Below are 19,487 nucleotides of genomic sequence, written 5' to 3'. Positions count from 1 at the left end.
GCTCGCTCATCTCTACTCCTTAACCTTTTTTAGTTTCCCACCTACTTGGATCCGTCTGAGGTACAATGTAGGGTTGTTTATTACTACATTATTTTACTTTCTATTTGCAGTTGAGTTCCTTTATCTCCTTACTATTTTCCATCTTCTCACATTGTAGCTGTTCTGTATATGACGTTATCTTTGTGTATAGCTTCATTGTATATGAATGTATCGCTTTAGCTTGTAATTATGTACTGAGTACCCTAATTATTTATCCTTCCATTTTCTGCTAAGTATATCCGTACTACAATATCAACTTTATGAATTTGATCTTAAACTTGGTCTGATTGTCTTCTTTCTCCCCTGCTTCATGTCGCTCGTTGGTTTTGCTTGTGATCAGCTGGTCTGTTCTCCAACCGTCCGGGAGCAAATCTTCCCTCCTCCCTTACGACACTCTATTGGTTTCATCCCTTTTTTCCATAATCATTGTTAGACATTATGTACAGCGATAACCACTATTTAGGAATTGTTTTATTACAGATTCTTAATTTAACCTACTATGTATGAATGTCTATACCAGCGGCATTATTCCACCGACTTTAATGTATTTTAATTTTATCTTTGTTTCAACTTTTTATTTCTGCACATTTAGTTACAATGTCTCTGTCTCTATATATGTGTATTGCTTAAGTATTTGTTTGACCGGGATACCATTCACTATATTGCATACTGGGTCACCTGACAGTGGCCATGTGATCCACCGATGTCACCCTCCGGCTATTTCTCTGTCTTTTTAAATTTCCATGTTTTCCTGCTTTGGTGTGTCACCGGCCAGATGAAGGTGCCGATCCGGCACAGAAACGCGAAGCATTGTGTCTAATTAAGTGTTGCACTTTAATCTACCCTGGTCCTTCCTTCTGGATATCTTCAAAGTTTCTCATATATGTGTTACATCTACCATTTTTAGCTCATTAATGAACAACAGACTCAGCTAATTAGATTGGTATTACTATAAGGTGATGGCTACATGGTGGCTTCGGCCATGACACAGATAGTAGTGACATTGCAAACTATGGGGTCCCACAATCCGATAGTTACAAGAAGTCCAGTAAGTTTGAAGTTCTTGCGATCATCGGATAACCACACTGCAACTTGCGATCTGCAGTGTAATTGCATTGACTTCCATTATTTTGCGTTGTTACAAGGCTACACTGTGATCTTTAGTCATACAGCCAATGTCGTGGCCAAAGTTGCTGCATAGTCCTAACCAGCAGCGTCTACATCCTCATACATTGGCCGTTCCGTGCATTTTACAAGAAAATATAAAAACAACAGCGGAATTTTCATTTTCCATGTAGAATATTATATATAGTGTAATGTCAGCCATCCTTAGTGTAAAACAGTTGTTCTTGCGCCATTACTGATGAATGGACTCCGTTACTTAGATCGGAGTTACTACACTGAGTTCCTCCCAGCAGCACCAACATGAGAACTACTACTACAGAACTGGGCAGGATGGAGTATGAGGAATAAGGGCTTATTGACTTGGGTGAGAAAAAGGAACAGGTTGTGCGCTTAAGCACTTGTGCCATGTATTAACCCATTGCTTTCAATGGGTTGATTTACATGGGCATTTTTCATCTCGCTGTGATGCTGTGAGATGGAAAAGGTGCAGTATGTACTATTTTCCTGCAATTTTGACGAAAACTTGCCCATTATTTGCTATGTGAGTTGAGTTGAAAATCACGTCTTACTCTCATGAATGCGATTTTTCATTTTCTCATGTTTAAACAATATGGGATTTTCACATCTGTCAAATACGTACGTAAAAAATCTCATGTACTGCAATGTAAATTTCTTGCAAAAATGCACCAATGCACCATACTCGCATGGAAATCTCAGATCTAAGATCATGATATCAGTCTGAGTTTCTCCTTAGGCCTCCTGCACACGACAGGGTGGGATCCGGCAGCGGGATACGAACCTGTGTCCGGCTGGTGACCCCACTTACCTGTCCGGATTCTTCTTTATCTGTACTGTGGAAGCGCCAGCTGGTGTGCATGCACAGTACAGATTATGCCTTACTGTTGCTCGGCGATGGCGCAGAGCCCGCTGCCTTTTAAGCAATGATGCTTGCGGAAGAGCCGCCGGATGGACGGCTTCTATTGACTTCAATGGAAGCCGTCCAGGAGGAAAACCGTTCAGAAATGGAGCATGCTGCATTTTTTCTGACGCAAGTGGAAATCACAGTTGATAAGTTAAAACATTTTTTTATTGAGCCTGCTTCCACATCTACGATACGGCTCAGTTCAGGGTTTCCTATCCCTGAAGGAGAGAAACTGAAAAAATGGAAACATGTGGATCAGTTTTTTCCCCATTGACTTCAGTACAGTTTTAAAAAAAAACAAAAAGCAAACTCTAAGGCTTCAGTTTGGTCCATAAACTTAGGTTTCCATTTTTTTGGATGGGACAATAGCGCAGTCTAAGGCATTATTTTCCATCCAAAAAAACCAAAACGGAATAGAAGCAAGCAAAAGCCTTTCCGCTTGATTTCCATTTTTTTGTAACCCCATTGAAATCAATAGGAAAAGCATGGATCTGCCTTTTTCTGTTTTATTTCAGTTTCTCTCCTCCAAACCCTGAACTGACCCGAACGCGGGAGTGAATGCAGGCTAATTATTAGAAAAAATAAAAGGTAACAAAATAACAAAAAACTCTTTTCCCATATTTATAATAAAAATATCAAAACAAAAACCCAAAAACATTTTTGGTATCACCTTATCCGTAAAAGTGAGATCTATCAGAGTAACGTATAATTTATCCTGCACTGTGAACGCTGTCAGAAAAAAAACGCACAATGCTAGAATTATGCTTTTTTTGGTCTCCAAGGAAAGATTTAATGAAAAGTGATCAAAAAGTCATAAGTACTCCAAAATAGTACCAATAGAAACTACAGGACGTCCCACTAAAAACGAGACCTTAGGCCTCATGTCCACAGGCGGATTTTTGCTGCGGGATGTTTGCTCCGGAGGCCCGCTCCACAAAACGATTCTTTATGCACACGAGCGGAAACCAGTTGCGGATGAAAATTCGCAGCATGCTCTGTTCTGCTGTGGTTCCTGCACAGACAGCTTCCATTGAAGTCAAGGACAGCCGATAGACCCGCAGTCGATCGATCCGCAGGGCAGCAGATTCCGCGGGAAAAGCAGAAGATTTAAAAAAAAGAAAGAAGAAAACTACTGTGCATGTGCGCCGAACGACAGCCGGCGCGTCCGCACTCTGCCGCAGTACAGAAGAGTCAAGACACGGACAGGTAGGCAGGGTTGCCGGCGAATTCCCTGTAAGATTCCCCATGTGGATTCCGCGCGTGCCATGGACATGAGGCTTACACAACTATCTCGAAGGAAAAATCAAACAGCTATTGTGGGTCAAATATGGCGGCAGAAAATACTTTTTTTTTTATTCAAAGAAATTGTTTTAAGTATCATAGTATCATTATTGACCCACAGAATAAAGTTATAATGTTGTTTTTTCTGCATTGCGTATGCCCTAAAAACAAGTAACCCCCACCCCCCCCGCGCGCAGAATTGCATTTGTTTCCATTCCATTCCATTTAGAATTTTTTAAGTTATTCAGTAATTATGTTACATTAAATAGGACCATTGAAATATACAACTCGTCCTGCAAAAAACAAGCCTTCATACAGCGACATAAATGAATGAATAAGACATTTTTTGAAAGTGGGGAGGAAAAACCAGAGGAAAAAAAAAAGTCTGTTTCATTAACGGGTTAAATATACACACGCGGCACCTTTAGGACTCCTTTCCACTGGCGATGGCAATATCGCTGCAAGAAAAATTGCAATGTTAAAATCGCATCACAACGCTGTAAAATCGCCAGCTTTTGCGTTGCGATGCGAGAATCTGTTTTGCCATTGCACTGTATGAGCGACAGAAAAATGCAAAGCGCTGAAACAATCCTCCTGCTGCGATTTGTAATCCTTGCATCGCAGCTTGCCCTTAAACATCGCTAGTGGAAAGGTTGTCATAGAACAACATGTGTGGGACTTTCCTGCGAGAGCTGGCACTGAGCATCGCACTGAAAACGTGCGATTACCTTGCCAGTGGAGAGGAGCCCTTAGGCTCAGTTCACACTTAGTTTTCAGCTCCGGCACTGGCTTCTGCCTCAAAGTTCCATCTCAAATGCTGAAAATGGCCTTGAGGCGGAATCATTGGCTATAATAAGCCTACTTTGGTCTCCATTTCACAAGGTTTCTGACCTTTCCAGCTTTTATGTCCTCCTAATCACAGGAAAGGGGTAGAACCCTTGTGAAGCCTAAACAAAAGCTCTGTTCCCATGAATAGCTACCGGCTTGTGGCTGAGATTCCGCCCAGCTGCGGCTGCCAATGTAAGCACAATCTTGCTGATAAGGTAAGATTGTGCGGCTATTGGCAGCCGTGGCTGAGCGGAGTCTCAACCACAAGCCGAGAGCTTTACAAGGGAACGGAGACTAAAGTGGTCTCTGTTTCATATACACTCATTTAAATAAAAAAAAAATCCATCACCTGGGGGTACTAGTGGACTGTAGACTTACCTGGAGCAGTCAATGCCAGTCAGCTGCTGCAAAAGCTAATAAAGTCTTGGGGTGCATTAAAAGAGGTATAGGGGCGAGGGGCGAGAACATTATCCTTACATTATATAAGGCACTTGTCAGGCCTCACATGGTATACTGCGTACAATTCTGGTCACCGGTGCACAGGAAAGTGTTACAGTGCTGGAGGGGGTTCAAAGAAGGGCAACCAAACTAATACATGGAATGGCGGGACTGGAATACCCAGAGAGGCATCAAAATTGGGACTATTTACTCTAGAAAAAAGAAGGTTAAGAGGCGACCAAATAACTATGTATAAATACATGAGGGGACGATACAAGGATCTCTCCCAGGATCTGTTTATTCCAGGACTGCAACGGTAACAAGAGGACATCCGCTACGTCTAGAGGAAAGCAGGTTTCATCACTAACACAGAAAAGGGTTCTTTACTGTAAGAGCAGTGAGACTGTGGAACTCTCTGCCGGAGGACGTAGTGATGGCAAAACCCATAGAGGAGTTTGAGAGGGACTAGATGTATTTCTAGAGCGGAAAGATATACAGGATATAGACATTAGGGGACCAGCAGGGTTGTTGATCTGGGTATTACAGTCAGGTAGGAATTATCAAAATGTTGGTCCAGGGATTACTCTGGCTGCCATTATAGAGTCGAGAAAATTGGCTTCTGCCTCATTGGGGTTTTTTGGTCTTCCTCTAGATCGACACGGGGGAAGGGAACAGGCTGAACTAGATGGACATTGTCTTCAATCAGCCTAAACATACTATGTTACTGTGTAAGCTGAGTCACGTGAAAGAAATTGCCGGAATGGAATGAGACTTTCTCTGAGTGATTATAACACTGATATAAGTAAGTGGTTACAATATCAGAGCAAAAGGATCATTTATTGTGGAGAACCGACCCCTTGTAGGGAGACTCTAGCTTGGATACAAGATGTGATACGGGCAGGCATTGAGACTATAGTACCCTGTTGTACCACCTTTAGCTTGGATACAAGATGTGATAGATGTGATACACATGGGCATGGAGGCTCTAGTACCCTGTTGTACCACCTCTAGCTTGGATACAAGATGTGATACAGGCAGGCATAGAGGCTCTATTACCCTGTTGTACCACCTCCAGCTTGGATACAAGATGTGACAGGCGCAGGCATGAAGACTCTAGTAGCCTGTTGTACCACCTCTAGCTTGGATACAAGATGTGATACGGGCGGGCAAGAAGGCTCTAGTACCCTGTTGTACTGCCTCTAGCTTGGATACAAGATGTAACACGGGCAGGCATGAAGACTCTAGTACCCTGTTGTACCACCTCTACCTTGGATACAAGATGTGATACGGGGACATAGAGACTCTAGTACTGTGCTGTACCACCTTTGCTTGGATACAATAGCAAAGTCCAGGGCAGCACAACGCCATATAACCCTCTGGGTGGGACCGTCCAATGTGCCAGCCGCAGCAAGGAGCCGGATCGCTCAGCTCCAGAAAGCCAGTCAGAAGAAAAATAGCTGTGGCAGCAGGAAACGATGCAATCACAAAACCTTTATTCCTCCAGTCACCATACGACGTTTCGATCTAACATGGTCTTTATCAAGTCTGCTGCCACGACTATTTTTCTTCTGTTTTGCTTGGATACAAGATGTGATATAGGTGGGCATGGAGGCTCTAGTACCCTGTTGTACCACCTCTAGCCTGTATGCAAGACGTGATATGGGTGAGAATGGAGGCTCTAGTACTCTGTTATACTGCCTGTAGCTTGGATACAAGATGTGATACAGGCAGGCATGGAGGCTCTAGTAACCTGTTGGGCGACCTCTGGCTTGGATGCAAGATGTTCTATTGGCGACAAATCTAGTGACCGGGCAGCCACGGAGGTCTTAATGTTGTGGGGGCTTCCTGTGACCCCCTTGTGTGTGCGGCTGAGCATTATCCTGCTGGAAGCCACCATGAGAGAAATACATGTGGCTGCAGGATGTCCTGAACATATCGCTGGGCTGTCATTGTCCCTCATACCACTATTAGGGAGGTTGACTGTTGTATGTGATGCTCCACTGCAGCCTGCAGACACTCATTATTGTACTGCTCTTCACCATGCTACACTGCTGCCTGCAGACACTCATTATTGTACTGCTCTTCACCATGCTTCACTGCTACCTGCAGATAGTCATTATTGTACCGCTCTCCACCATATTTCACTGTTGCCTGAAGACACTTATTATTGTACTGCTCTCCACCATGCTTTGCTGCTGCCTGAAGACACTTATTATTGTACAGCTCTCCACCATGCTTCACTGCTGCCTGCAGACACTCATTATTCTACCGCTCACCACCATGCTTCACTGCTACCTGCAGACACTCTCCCGCTCTTTGGTGAACAATTTGCCTTCTGTTACAGCCAAATATTTCATATTTTCACTATTAGGGAGGTTGACTGTTGTATGTGATGCTCCACTGCAGCCTGCAGACACTCATTATTGTACTGCTCTTCACCATGCTTCACTGTTGGCTGCAGATACTCATTATTGCACTGCTCTCTGCCATGTTTCACTGCTGCCTGAAGACACACATTATTGTACCGCTCTACACCATGCTTCACTGCTGCCTGCAGACACTCATTATTGTACCACTCTCCACCATGCTTCACTGCTGCGTGCAGACACTCATTATTCAACGGCTCTCCACCATGCTTCACTGCTGCCTGCAGACACTCATTATTCTACCGCTCACCACCATGCTTCACTGCTACCTGCAGACACTCTCCCGCTCTTTGGTGAACAATTTGCCTTCTGTTACAGCCAAATATTTCATATTTTCACTCATCAGTCCAGATCATCTGCTGACATTTTTTCTGCACCCCGGTTCCTATGTTTTCATGCCTAGTTGAGTTACATGACCTAATTTTAATGTTGAAGGTATGGCTTTTGTGCACAATTTTTCCATGAAGACCACTCCTGGCCAAACTTATTTCTGCCAGTTATAAGCAGATGGCACTGCTGGACATTTTCTGATTTCTAAGGGAAGTAAGCATGCTGTATATTTGATTTGCTGCACTAAGTTTCCTTGGCCAACCACTGCCTCTATGTTCCTCAACGTTGCCAGTTTCTTTGTGCTTCTTCAAAACAGCTTAAACAAGACATCTTGAAACTCCAGTCTGCTTGGAAGTCTTTGCCTGGGAGGGACCTTGCTGGTGTCATATAACTATTTTATGTCTGGCTGTACTCAGTCTTGCCATAGTGTATGACCCGTTACATGAAACTGTCTTCCACAACCTCTCCTTTGTAGCAGAGTTTGGCTGTTTCTCACCCAGTTTTAGGCCTCCTACTCAGCTGTTTCTGTGAATGACTGTATTTCAACCTCCATATGAAAATGATGGTTATTATCACCTGTTTGGTATAACTGGTTAATCACACACCTGACAAACTATATACCTAGAAGAACTGATGTTGTTGTGAAGACAAAGGGCGGTCACACCAAATATTGATTTGATTTAGATTTCTCTTTTATTCAGTCACTTTGCATTTTGTTAATTGACAAAAATAAGCCATTATTATTCATTTCACATCTGCATTAGGGCTTTATCTGACAGATAGGCTGACCGCGGAGAATCACGGCAATTCACAGCATGCTGCGAATTGCTGGCAGCGAGTGGAGAATCGCTAAAATTCTCCGCTCAAGGATAGGGGGGCTGCGCTTTCCATAGCAACATTATGGAAAGCGTGCATTGCGTTCCCCGTGGCCGGATTATTGCCACGGAGAACGCAATGTAAAAACGCCCGTGGACAGGCAGCCTAACGCAGATGTGAACTAACGCTTCTATTTTTGAAAACATTTTTACTTTGAAGCATTTTTCCACGCCTGCCTAAAACTTTTGCACAGTCCTGTAGAGCAGCATGATGGAGGGCTTCAGGCTGGGTTCACGCGGGGCGAAATTGCCGCGGACTTTCTGCACGGAAATTCCGCCTGCAATCTTAAGCCTGAGACTAAGCAGCAAAGTGGACGAGATTTGCAACAAGCCTCACTGAAACTTACATGCCGCACGGAATTCAAAGCCGCGCTAATGTCAATTGTATCGTCATTTCCGCTGCGGGCTCTTTCTTGTCTATGTAGAGAGATGGCCGCAGCGGAATAAGCCACTTTCAAAACCCTCGCCAAATATCTCAGGGCTTCAGCTGTGGAAATCTTGCGTAATTTCCGTGCGGTCCCGCTGTGGACGTTCCGCAAGATTTCCGCCCTATGTAAACCAAGCCCAACGGAACCAGACGGACCAAATTACAGCCAGTGGGATCCCTTTGAATCTGTCATAGAACGGATCCGTTCAGTCAGGAAATCCTGACATCTGCGTTGGGGGTTCCGGTTTCCCATTCCGTTCGGGGCCGATCGGCTCTGTCTCTGGATGGAGCCGAACAGTACCAGACGAACCACATTGACAATAATTGGGTCCGTTCGCTTTCCCCATCAGCTGCCTGGCTTTTTGCAAAAAAAAAGTGCTACGTTGTGTCGAATGCGTGTCAATAAAACGGCAGAAAAACAGCGCAGAGACGAGGCACCGCTGCAAATTTAGCCTTTACTGAACTAACATATTACACATTGCTCTATAGTAGCAATCTCTAATCTGTTTCCTCCAGCTGTTGTGAGACTACAACTCCCAGCATACCCTGGTACTGCAGCCTGTGATGGCATGCTGAGAGTTGTAGTTCCACAGCATCTCTAGAGCCACAGATTACAAACCACTGTCTACTGATTCTTTACAGCTTTTACATCGCAATTCTCCAATACAAATGACAATTATTTTACATTTTTGTGTATTATTTAATACACAACTCTATGGTAAATAGCGGGAGATATTGGTCGCTCCTTCTTTTCCGCCCTTTTCTTTATTGTATCTGGGAGGTGTGTGAGGCTTTTTCTTTTTAGCTTGCCTTCACTCAACTCTATGGTACATAGTAGGAGATAGGCTCTGCCAGTGGACGCTCCTCTTCGATTTTCCTCCTCTCTTTGGTGTCTGGGAGGCGGGTGTACTAGTGCTTGGCTTCAGTCTCATACGCTACAACAGAGACCGGAAGTGTTCTGAGTGCTGGGGAAACTGCTGCAGAGAATCAGCCAGGAAGCTGCAGGTGACCGGAGACAACAAGGAACTGCGAGCAGCCCGGGACCGAGAGAGCCGGAGGGAAGGTATGCAGTCTCCATAGACTGAAACTGGCTTCTCCTCTGTGATGCAGCGCTTATTATCCATCATTAGTGTTGTTTCTGCAGAGCCTCATTATAGTGCAAGAATATGCAAATATATGTAAATGTGTAATTTGAGTCATTTAAAGGAGGTTCTAGTATTCTGGAGAAGCTGAAAGTATGTTGCAAAGTTTCTAATCACACCCATAGAAGAAGTTGTCTATTTGCTGCAATACTCATCCTGCAGTTCCATCTCAGGCAGATGTGTAAATGATGAGAGTTGTGGTGATTAGATGGACGGTCTTGTCACCGGAGGCCCTAAAAGTGGTTCCCCCCCTTGGCCTATAAGAGGCTCTCGGAGGCTCCTTGTGTATAGTGACCTCTTCTTCTGTTTGTGTAGAGCTTGTTGACCACTAGACGCCTCTGTAACGCAGAGAAGAGATTTCCCCCTGTTACCAAAGTCTGAGAGGGGCGCATTATTGGGATGTGAGAAGCTGGATGGACGTAGCGATGAATTGTTCCCCACCGGCCGTTCTGACCAGACTGTTAGGAGATGTTGGGGCCAGTGGATGTGTGAGGGCACACAAGGTGACCGGGCTCAGGACGCCCCCTACAGACCACCAGTAGAGAGGAGCGTCTGACCAGACTGTTAGGAGGTGTTGGGACCAGTGGATGTGTGAGGGCACACAGGGTGACCGGGCTCAGGTGGCCCCCTACGGACAGCCAGTAGAGAGCAGTATCTCTCCAGACTGTTAGGAGGTGTTGGGACCAGTGGATGTGTGCGGGCACACAAGGTGACCGGGCTCAGGACCCCCCGACAGACCACCAGTAGAGAGGACCGTCTGACCAGACTGTTAGGAGGTGTTGGGACCAGTGGATGTGTGAGGGCACACAAGGTGACCGGGCTCAGGACCCCCGACAGACCACCAGTAGAGAGGAGTGTCTGACCAGACTGTTAGGAGGTGTTGGGACCAGTGGATGTGTGAGGGCACACAAGGTGACCGGGCTCAGGACCTCCTACAGATCACCGGTAGAGAGGAGTGTCTGACCAGACTGTTAGGAGGTGTTGGGACCAGTGGATGTGTGAGGGCACACAAGGTGACCGGGCTCAGGACTCCCGACAGACCACCAGTAGAGAGGAGCGTCTGACCAGACTGTTAGGGGGTGTTGGGACCAATGGATGAGGGCACACAAGGTGACCGGGCTCAGGCCCCTCCGACAGACCACCAGTAGAGAGGAGCGTCTGACCAGACTGTTAGGGTGTGTTGGGACCAGTGGATGTGTGAGGGCACACAAAGTGACCGGGCTCAGGACCCCCGACAGACCACCAGTAGAGAGGAGCGTTTGACCGGACTGTTAGGAGGTGTTGGGACCAGTGGATGTGTGAGCGCACACAAGGAGATCGGGCTCAGGACCCCCGACAGACCACCAGTAGAGAGGAGCATCTGACCAGACTGTTAGGGGGTGTTGGGACCAGTGTATGAGGGCACACAAGGTGACCAGTCTCAGGACGCCCCCTACAGACCACCAGTAGAGAGGAGTGTCTGACCAGACTGTTAGGAGGTGTTGGGTCCAGTGGATGTGTGAGGGCACACAAGGTGACCGGGCTCAGGGCGCCCCCTACAGACCACCAGTAGAGATGAGCGTCTGATCGTCCTACAAGCACCAGCAGCTGCAATTGTTTCGTTGTTACAATCCAGAGACAGGGGGCACCATCGTTACACCCCTATGTCTGTTGGAGCCAATTCCAGGTTCTTCACTAAAGGACATTTGGCTTGTGGCCCCCATTACATGTACGACCCCTGACCCCTACCATCAGCTCTGTTTGCAGTGATGTTGTGAACGATGAAACTGGATGCTATAGAGTGGAACTGCGTTGTCTTCAGTGATGAATCAAAGTTTAGTTTGGGCGCTGACGACAGCCGTGTTTGTGTCTGGAGATCTCGGGATGAGTGCCTCAATCCTTCCTTTGCTGTGGAGCGGCACACTGCCCCCTACTGGCATGATAGTCTGGGGGGGGGGGGGGCCTTCGCAGACGACAATCGGTCCCCTCTAGTAGTGGTACAAAGGACAACGACCGCTCAGCGATATGTTCAGGACATCCTGCAGCCACATGTATTCCTCTCATGGTGGCTTCCAGCAGGATAATGCTCGGCCGCACACACAAGGGGACCATCTGGGATGCCAACTTCCACAACCTACGGGTATGCACGATCTAGAGGCTCGTTTACAGCAATTGTGGATTGATATGCTGCAGAATACCATACAGAATCTGTATACCTCCATGCCTGCCCTTATCACATCTTCTATCCAAGCTCGAGGCGATACAACAGGGTACTAGAGCCTTCATGCCCACCCGTATCACATCTTGTATCCAAGCTAGAGGCGGTACAACAAGGTACTAGAGCCTCCATGCCTGCCCTTATCACATCTCGTATCCAAGCTAGAGGCGGTACAACAGGGTACTAGAGCCTCCATTCCCTCCTGTATCACATCATGTATCCAAGCTAGAGGCTGTACAACAGGGTACTAGAGCCTCCATGCTTGCCCGTATCACATCTTGTACCCAAGCTAGAGGTGGTACAACGGGGTACTAGAGCCTCCCTACAAGGGGTCGGTTCTCCACAATAAGTGACTCTTTTGCGCTGATATTGTAATCATTTACTTATATCAACTTTACAATTGCGCAGAGAAAGTTTCATCCACTCCGACAACTTCTAGGGGAGGAATGAGTACATTTGTGTTCCACTTCCTTCCTATATTAACAGTTCTGCTTGCTGTCAGTGAATGGAGTAAAGGCACTTTTACATGCTACAATTATTGCTTAAACAACCGCACAAGTGTGCAAACGGTGAACTAATTGACGACATTTTTAATAAAATAACTTTCACCTAAAATGTGTGTTCCTTCATTAATAAGTAAGCTCATTAGCAGCTGGCACGTATTTGTGTGAGGTTATCTGGCTGGGAGATGGCTTGTCTTCTGCCTTACATACACAATGAGTACATTATCCTCTCTCCGCATGAGTAAACACTGCGCTCATTGTGTATGCAAAGTAAACAAAACCATCATTAAAGGCCCATTTACACCAGCCGATCGCTAAAAACTTGCTAATCGGCGATCGTTTTAGCGATCATTGGCGCATTTAAACGCACGCTTATTGTGCGCTTTTTGGGCACTACTAGCTGATCCTTAAATTCAGTCCAACCCAAAAATCGTCCTTCACTCTTATCAGCAGTTCTCCATGGAGAGTGCTGATAGCATTGTTTCCCTGTGGAGAACAAAGGATCTGAGTGCAGATAAGAGCCCTTGGGCTATTAACTGCATTCAGTGAAGGCTTTATTTGCATACCTAATTGCTATTAAGTAGCTGAGTAGCTACCTAATACTTTATGCAAAATGATCGCTCAAAGCTGTCACTCAAACTGTCATTTGCGCGATCTTTGTACAATCATCTGCTGGTGTAAATGGGCCTTTAGTCAATGAAAAGACTGAACAAACTGCATTTAAATGGAACACGTTCTGAGCAGCTCGCCTATAGTTTTTATGCCGGCTAAAAACCAGCGCTGAACAACAATTGATTCTAATAACGCACGACCGCCCGCGTTTACATGCAACGATTATCGCTCGCTTTTAGACGTTTGAATGAATTTTGAGTGATAATCGTTGCATGTAAAAGGGCTTACAAGGTAATGAAGCCGCTCCCCCTGACCACATTTGTCACTGAAGGCTCATTCACATCAGGGCTTCAGGGTTCCACTTCGTTAATGGGAATAGGAAAACTGCAGCCGTCGGCCGATCGGGACCGCCATGACGGGAATAAACGTACTGCATTGACTATAATGCAGTTCATCGGTTTCCGTCAGTCCAGCATTTTACAGGATTTGAAGGGGCGCTGCATCCACATTGTTTCATTCTGTATTTCAGTCCTCATGCCCGCAGGCGTATGCGTGAAACACCGCGGGGCTCCAACAGCGTTTTACACCTACATGGCCCATACGCTCTGCCGGCGGAGACGGTGTGTGGGCCTAGTATGGCACTGCGTGTTCCTGGGAACCTGACGTCACGGACGTGCGCAGTGTGCAACTTCAGATTTTTTTTTGTTAAATTCCCCGCTCTCAACGTATTGAAACGCTGCCCCTTCGCAATGTATTGCATACAAATTAGCCTATTATACGCAGCGAAATAGAGCGTGTTGCAAGTTATTTCTCCTGCATGTAAATGCTGCGCCAACACGCTGGTGTGCATGAAAAAATGAAAGATTTATAGACTGAAGGTGATTTACTAAGACCGACCTTTCATTTGCTGATCTTAATATTCTGCCGTGTACGATGCTCCTAATATATGGAGAAGGCGCATGCGGCTGCTCCGTAAAGATCTGTGCCAGCTCAGAGCTAGGGGAAACTTCAGGTATAATTTGCTCCGGTTTGTGACGTAAAGTGGCGGAGGACAGCATACCTGTCAAAGTCAAAAAATGTTTGCACAAGTGGGTGTGCGCCAAGTTTTATGACTTTTGCACACCGAAACGGCCTTCTAAATCCTCCTCCACGTTGCTATTCTGCTACCTACAGTAGTGGCAAAGCTCCATTATAACTTCATATGGCGTTGTGCGCATAGGAGCCACGGTCACGTCATCTCAGCCGTGCGGCTCCTCCAGCTTGGTACTATCATATTGCAGACTCTTTAGGCTGGTGGCACATGGCTGTAACTGCGATTGCACCCCAGGGATTCGGGCGTAACTCGCACCGATCGGCACACAGAAACCAGTCTGCTTGTCTTGTTTCTCATCTGTGAAACATGCAGGATTGGGGATGCCATGAGTCTTTTTGACAAAGATCATTGGTCCGTGTGAAAATACATCCATGGCGATAACCTTATAGGTTGTAATGGGGTCGCATGCTGTATATGGAATTACGCGGAGAACGTGCAGCCGTTTGCCACCAGCCTTACTCTTCAGGTTTTTGGTGGTCTTCTCCCAGGATGGTACTGGTTTCCCCATGCGCTGACTAACATGGCGACAGGGAGGTACAACCGTGAGGACCATGATGGTTGCGGACCGGGAAATGACAACATGGATGTAACTGACGTGCCAAGAGCAGCGTCGGGGTACATTTAAGGGCTTCTTTTCCTACTAGTAGTGTTCATGGGCACCTGAACATAGAGAGTAATGCCCTGAGTAACACCGCAGTGGCCAAGTGCCTCCACACATCTCCAGATCCTGCTAGTAGTGTGGATACGAGTGCATGGGAGTAATGCCTCTGTGCAGGTCAGCTAGCAACAAGAACGTGTGCCTCCTAAACAGGCCTAGATCCATAGAATCATAGAATGGTAGAGTTGGAAGGGACCTCCAGGGTCATCGCGTCCGACCCCCCCCCAGCTCAGTGCAGGATCACTACATCATCCCAGACAGATATTTGTCCAGCCTTTGTTTGAACACTTCCATTGAAGGAGAACTCTCCACCTCCCGTGGTAACCTGTTCCACTCATTGATCACCTCATTGTCTAATATCTAATCTGTGTCTCCTCCCTTTCAGTTTCATCCCATTGCTTCTAGTCTTTCCTTGTGCAGATGAGAATAGGGCTGATCCCTCTGCACTGTGACAGCCCTTCGGATATTTGTAGACAGCTATTAAGTCTCCTCTCAGCCTTTGCTTCTGCAAGCTAAACATTCCCAGAAACCGTTTAACCGTTCCTCATAGGACATGATTTGCAGACCGCTCACCATCTTGGTAACTCTTCTCTGAAATTGCTCCAGTTTGTCTGTCATTTTTTAAAGTGGGTGCCCAAAACTGGACACATTATTCCAGATGAGCTCTGACGAAGGAAGAGTGGAGGGGAATAATGACCATGTGATCTAGACTCTATGCTTCTCTTAATACATCCCAGAATTGTGTTTGCCTTTTTGGCTGCTGCATCACATTGTTGACTCATGTTCAGTCTATGATCTATTAGTATACCCAAGTCTTTTTCACATATGCTGCTGCTTAGCCCAATTCCTCTAACTCTGTATGTGCTCTTTTTCATTTTTCTTGCCCAGATGTAGGACTTTGCATTTCTCCTTGTTAAATACCATTCTGTTAGTCACCCCCTCCAGGAGAGTTGCTGGTAGTAGACTGAAGTAGTTGCTGCAGCAGAGAGACCGTGAGGGTGGCGCTATGAATGCCGAATCGGGACGCCGCACACAGAGTATGCCGCTGGGTAGACCCTTGTGCTGGTAAAGCCTGTAGTTTACACCCTTTGGCTCACAGAGGTTTGTTTAGACCGGGTATATGTAGCAAACTCTTGTGTCTCTCTGTGTCCAACGTGATTTCAGCCTTTGGATGTAGACAAACCTTGGTTGCGTTCATTTACAGCAAGCATTGATACTACTGTATCCAGTATAGACTATTCTCTGTACCAAAACAAATCTCTCCTGTTCTGATAGATTGTTACAATGTGATAGTCCAGCGGAATTGGACCAGATACAATTGTAGCAAACACTCCAATGTGAATGCTTTGGGGTCTTTATGGCCCTCAGCCATGCATTCATTGACAGCAAGCAGATATCTTCAAAATTGTGCAAAATTGAAACCCAAAGGCACATGTATATTAATGCTGGCACAGACCTGAGAGGGGCGCTGACATATATCGTTAGTGTATTGGTGTCCTATTGCACGCTGCGACAATATAATGCCGTTTTTGTTTCCTCATCAGGTAAATGAAGACTGAGGCTCCGGAGTCCATGGTCCAAGGCCTTGCTCAGCTTCTGCGAGACCATGGTAGGTGTAGGATAGGCTGTGCTGGGTCAGGGTGGTGGTGCTTCGGTTTTCCAAGCAAGGTGTCCCAGGGGTTAGGATCTTCATGTAAGTTGAATTTCGGGGGGTTAGGGTGGCCTGGATCTCTAGAGATGGTGGCACTGGGGGGCAGTCTCTAAGGAGGGTGGCTTTGGTGAGTTTTTTGTGTAGGGTAATCTTGGGGCAGGGAGTCTCTGGACTCTGGCGCCAGGGTGCTAATGCTTGGTGTCCCCAGGCAGGTTGGCATTGGAGGGTGGTCCTCAAGTAGCATGGAGGCTTCTGTGCAAGGTGTCTCTGGAAGGTCTGCAGGCAGGGCAGCACTACTAGAATGGACACTGTGTTCCTGTGCACCCGACAGTAATGTTCTCCTATGTTTCCTGCAGGGGACACCGTGCTGGACGGTAGCCGCGTCTTATCACTTCTCACTCCATGTCTACAAGTCGTCACTCGCCTGTTTGAGCAGCTGTTTCCTCGTGGACCGGGAACTGGGTTCCAGGCGCTTCCAGCTTATCCTGCCGACAACGTCCCCATCCTGAGGACTCAGTTCCTGCTCGATGTGTTACAGAAAACTCCTTCCCTGAAGGTTCCTTCCTTATTTACTTCTAGTACCAGATCCACGTTATTCAAACACCGTTTTAAGGATAAGGGGGGAGAACGATGGAAGTCCGTGTAAGTGGGATATAGTTTTTTTGGGTTTTTCTTCCTGGTGGCTTCAATGTTGTCATTCAAGTCTTCAAATATTCAAACTTGTGTTTTGTGTTCTGCAGTAATACTTGTAGTGGACTTGCACTATCCTACCAAAAGTCATTGGACCCCTGGGCAAGAATCAAAAGTAGTATTCACTTTCATATGCTCCTTTGGCCCTAATGACATTGTATACTCTCCTTAATCTACTTTCTGCTAACATTCAATGCACTTCAGCTAGTATGTCCCTCCATTCATCCTGCAAATGTCGTACTTAACTGTTGACACAACACACTCCGGCAGAAATCATCCCCAGGATCCTCCACACCAGGTACGTCCATCTGATGTGAAGATGGAGTAGTGCGATTTGTCACTCCACACAACGTCCTTCCATTGCTCAACTGTCCAACAATGACGTTCCTTGCACCTTCCTTGAGGGAACTCTCCAGACGTTTGCAGGGTGAATAGAGGTACACCTCCGTGTTCGTGGTTCTTGCCACTAGAACCAACGGACCAAGACCATGCCACATAAAACATCCCCAGACCATAATGACATCTCTGCTGTACTTAAAGGGATATTCCAGCGATTCAAAGTGAAGTTCTATATTTCGTAAGGTGATAATGTGTTATTTTGAAATATAACGCTATAACTTGTTTTTTTTTTTTTTTGTTTGTTTTATTTTTTAACTCGTTTTATTGAAAATTAACAGCATGCCAAATCTTTCGTTCTACAAAATCACATATGAATATTAGAATCCCATAGAGAACAAAGAAAAAAAAAAGGGAGGAGAAGAGGTGGGGGAAGGGAAGAGAATGGGGAAAGTTTCCCCTTGTCGTTAGTGTATAGCCCTTGCAGTGTACTCCAGGGGTGCTAGGAAGGATGGAAGGAGAGATGCAGAGAGAGCCTATGCAGATAATGGACATGTCATAACAGAGGCAGTACTAGACCATCCAGGTAATTGCCCACCTGTCGCTGTGATCTGACATAACAAAGTAGGTCCCGGATCCCCTCGCCCGTCTCCAGCATCTGCTGATTACTGAGGTCCCCTTCGCAGAGTTGATATAACCGAGGAAAGCGGTCGCGGAGGGAACAGGGTGAGCGAGGAATCACACCATCGACCCCATACCTTCTGGAATTTTTCTGGGCATTTGCGAGCCTTATAGACTAAGTTGTTGAAGGGGATGGTTGTGTTAGTGATCTTTCACCACATCGCCAGGGTAGGGCCCCTTGGGTCCATCCACCTCAGTGCAATTACCTTCCTAGCCAGGAACAGGACCTCTCGGAGAAAAATTCTATCATGGTGCTGCCAATGCTCCTCGTCCAGAATGCTGAAGAGGCAGACCTCTGGGGTGGCGGGAATCGGAATACTAAGAATCTAAGCTAGCAAATTTATGACCTCGCCCCAGTACGACTGGACCGTCGGGCATTCCCAAATCATATGCCAGAAATCGGCAAAGGTGCATGTACAACGGATACAATGTGTTGTCGGGTTTCTGCCCATCCTTTGCAGCCGCGCCGGGGTGAGGTAGCACTGATGCACTATGTACATCTGGATCATTCTATTATTTACTGAGGGGGAGACGAATAAAGGAGATTCTAATAGATCTTGGAAAGTGTCATCAGTTAGCGCCGGGATCAGAGACCTCCATTTAGTTAAGGAGGGGGGAACCACCCGGGTGGCCTTTGAGTTTATTAAATGTGAGTATATTGCCGATATAAGTCCCTGGGGTCTCTGGGACCGCAGACTTCCTATTAGGGGATAGTGGGATATGTTGTTACTTGCCGGAGGGAATTGCGTCTGCAAGGCGTGTCTAATCTGGAGGTACATATAAAAGTGCGATCTAGGTAATTGGAACTGATCTTGCAGTTGCTCGAAGGATAGGAATACATTCGAGTCGTAAAGGTCGCCCAGACACCTTACACCACCCTGCTCCCATGTCGCGAGGTCATCCAGTGACACTAGCTCCCGCAGTCCAGGGGTTCTCCATAGCGGGATCTCTGCTACTATGTCGGCGAACCCGCTAGCTACCTTGGCCAGACGCCAAACCTGCGTCGCCAACCTGTGGATGGGTAGCATCTTTCTTGATATTGTTGCAGAGAACTCCAGCACTGACCAGAGACTCTGAATATCAAGAACCTGTCCTAGGTGGGCCTCCGAGTTAGGCAGCGGGCTGTCTCTCAACCAACATTTCAAGTGGGTCAATTGACTGGCTATTAAATACAGACATAGGTCCGGGAGTGCCGCCCCGGCGGCCGTCTTTGGTCTCTGAAGAGTGGAAATC

At 46.5% G+C, this 19,487-nt stretch overlaps 1 protein-coding gene across 3 annotated transcripts in view; it reads left to right on the top strand.

Moving 5' to 3' along the window:
- Positions 1–9,639: 9,639 nt before the first annotated feature.
- STK11IP (serine/threonine kinase 11 interacting protein) overlaps positions 9,640–19,487 on the top strand; it is a 68,566-nt gene continuing 58,718 nt past the window's right edge. For 2 of the 3 annotated variants that reach the window (XM_066575537.1, XM_066575536.1), the window contains exons 1-3: positions 9,640–9,754; positions 16,441–16,505; positions 16,904–17,103. In XM_066575537.1, coding sequence (XP_066431634.1) covers positions 16,445–16,505; positions 16,904–17,103 — 261 coding nt within the window. In that variant the 5' untranslated portion in view covers positions 9,640–9,754; positions 16,441–16,444. Of the gene's footprint in view, positions 9,755–16,440; positions 16,506–16,903; positions 17,190–19,487 lie in introns of those variants that run through there. The other variant, XM_066575538.1, reaches the window with a different exon arrangement.

This window comes from Eleutherodactylus coqui, chromosome 8, assembly GCF_035609145.1.
Source record: "Eleutherodactylus coqui strain aEleCoq1 chromosome 8, aEleCoq1.hap1, whole genome shotgun sequence".
NCBI lineage: Eukaryota > Metazoa > Chordata > Amphibia > Anura > Eleutherodactylidae > Eleutherodactylus > Eleutherodactylus coqui.
Note: the sequence above shows the minus strand (reverse complement) of the source record. Positions and strands in the feature narration are given on the sequence as shown.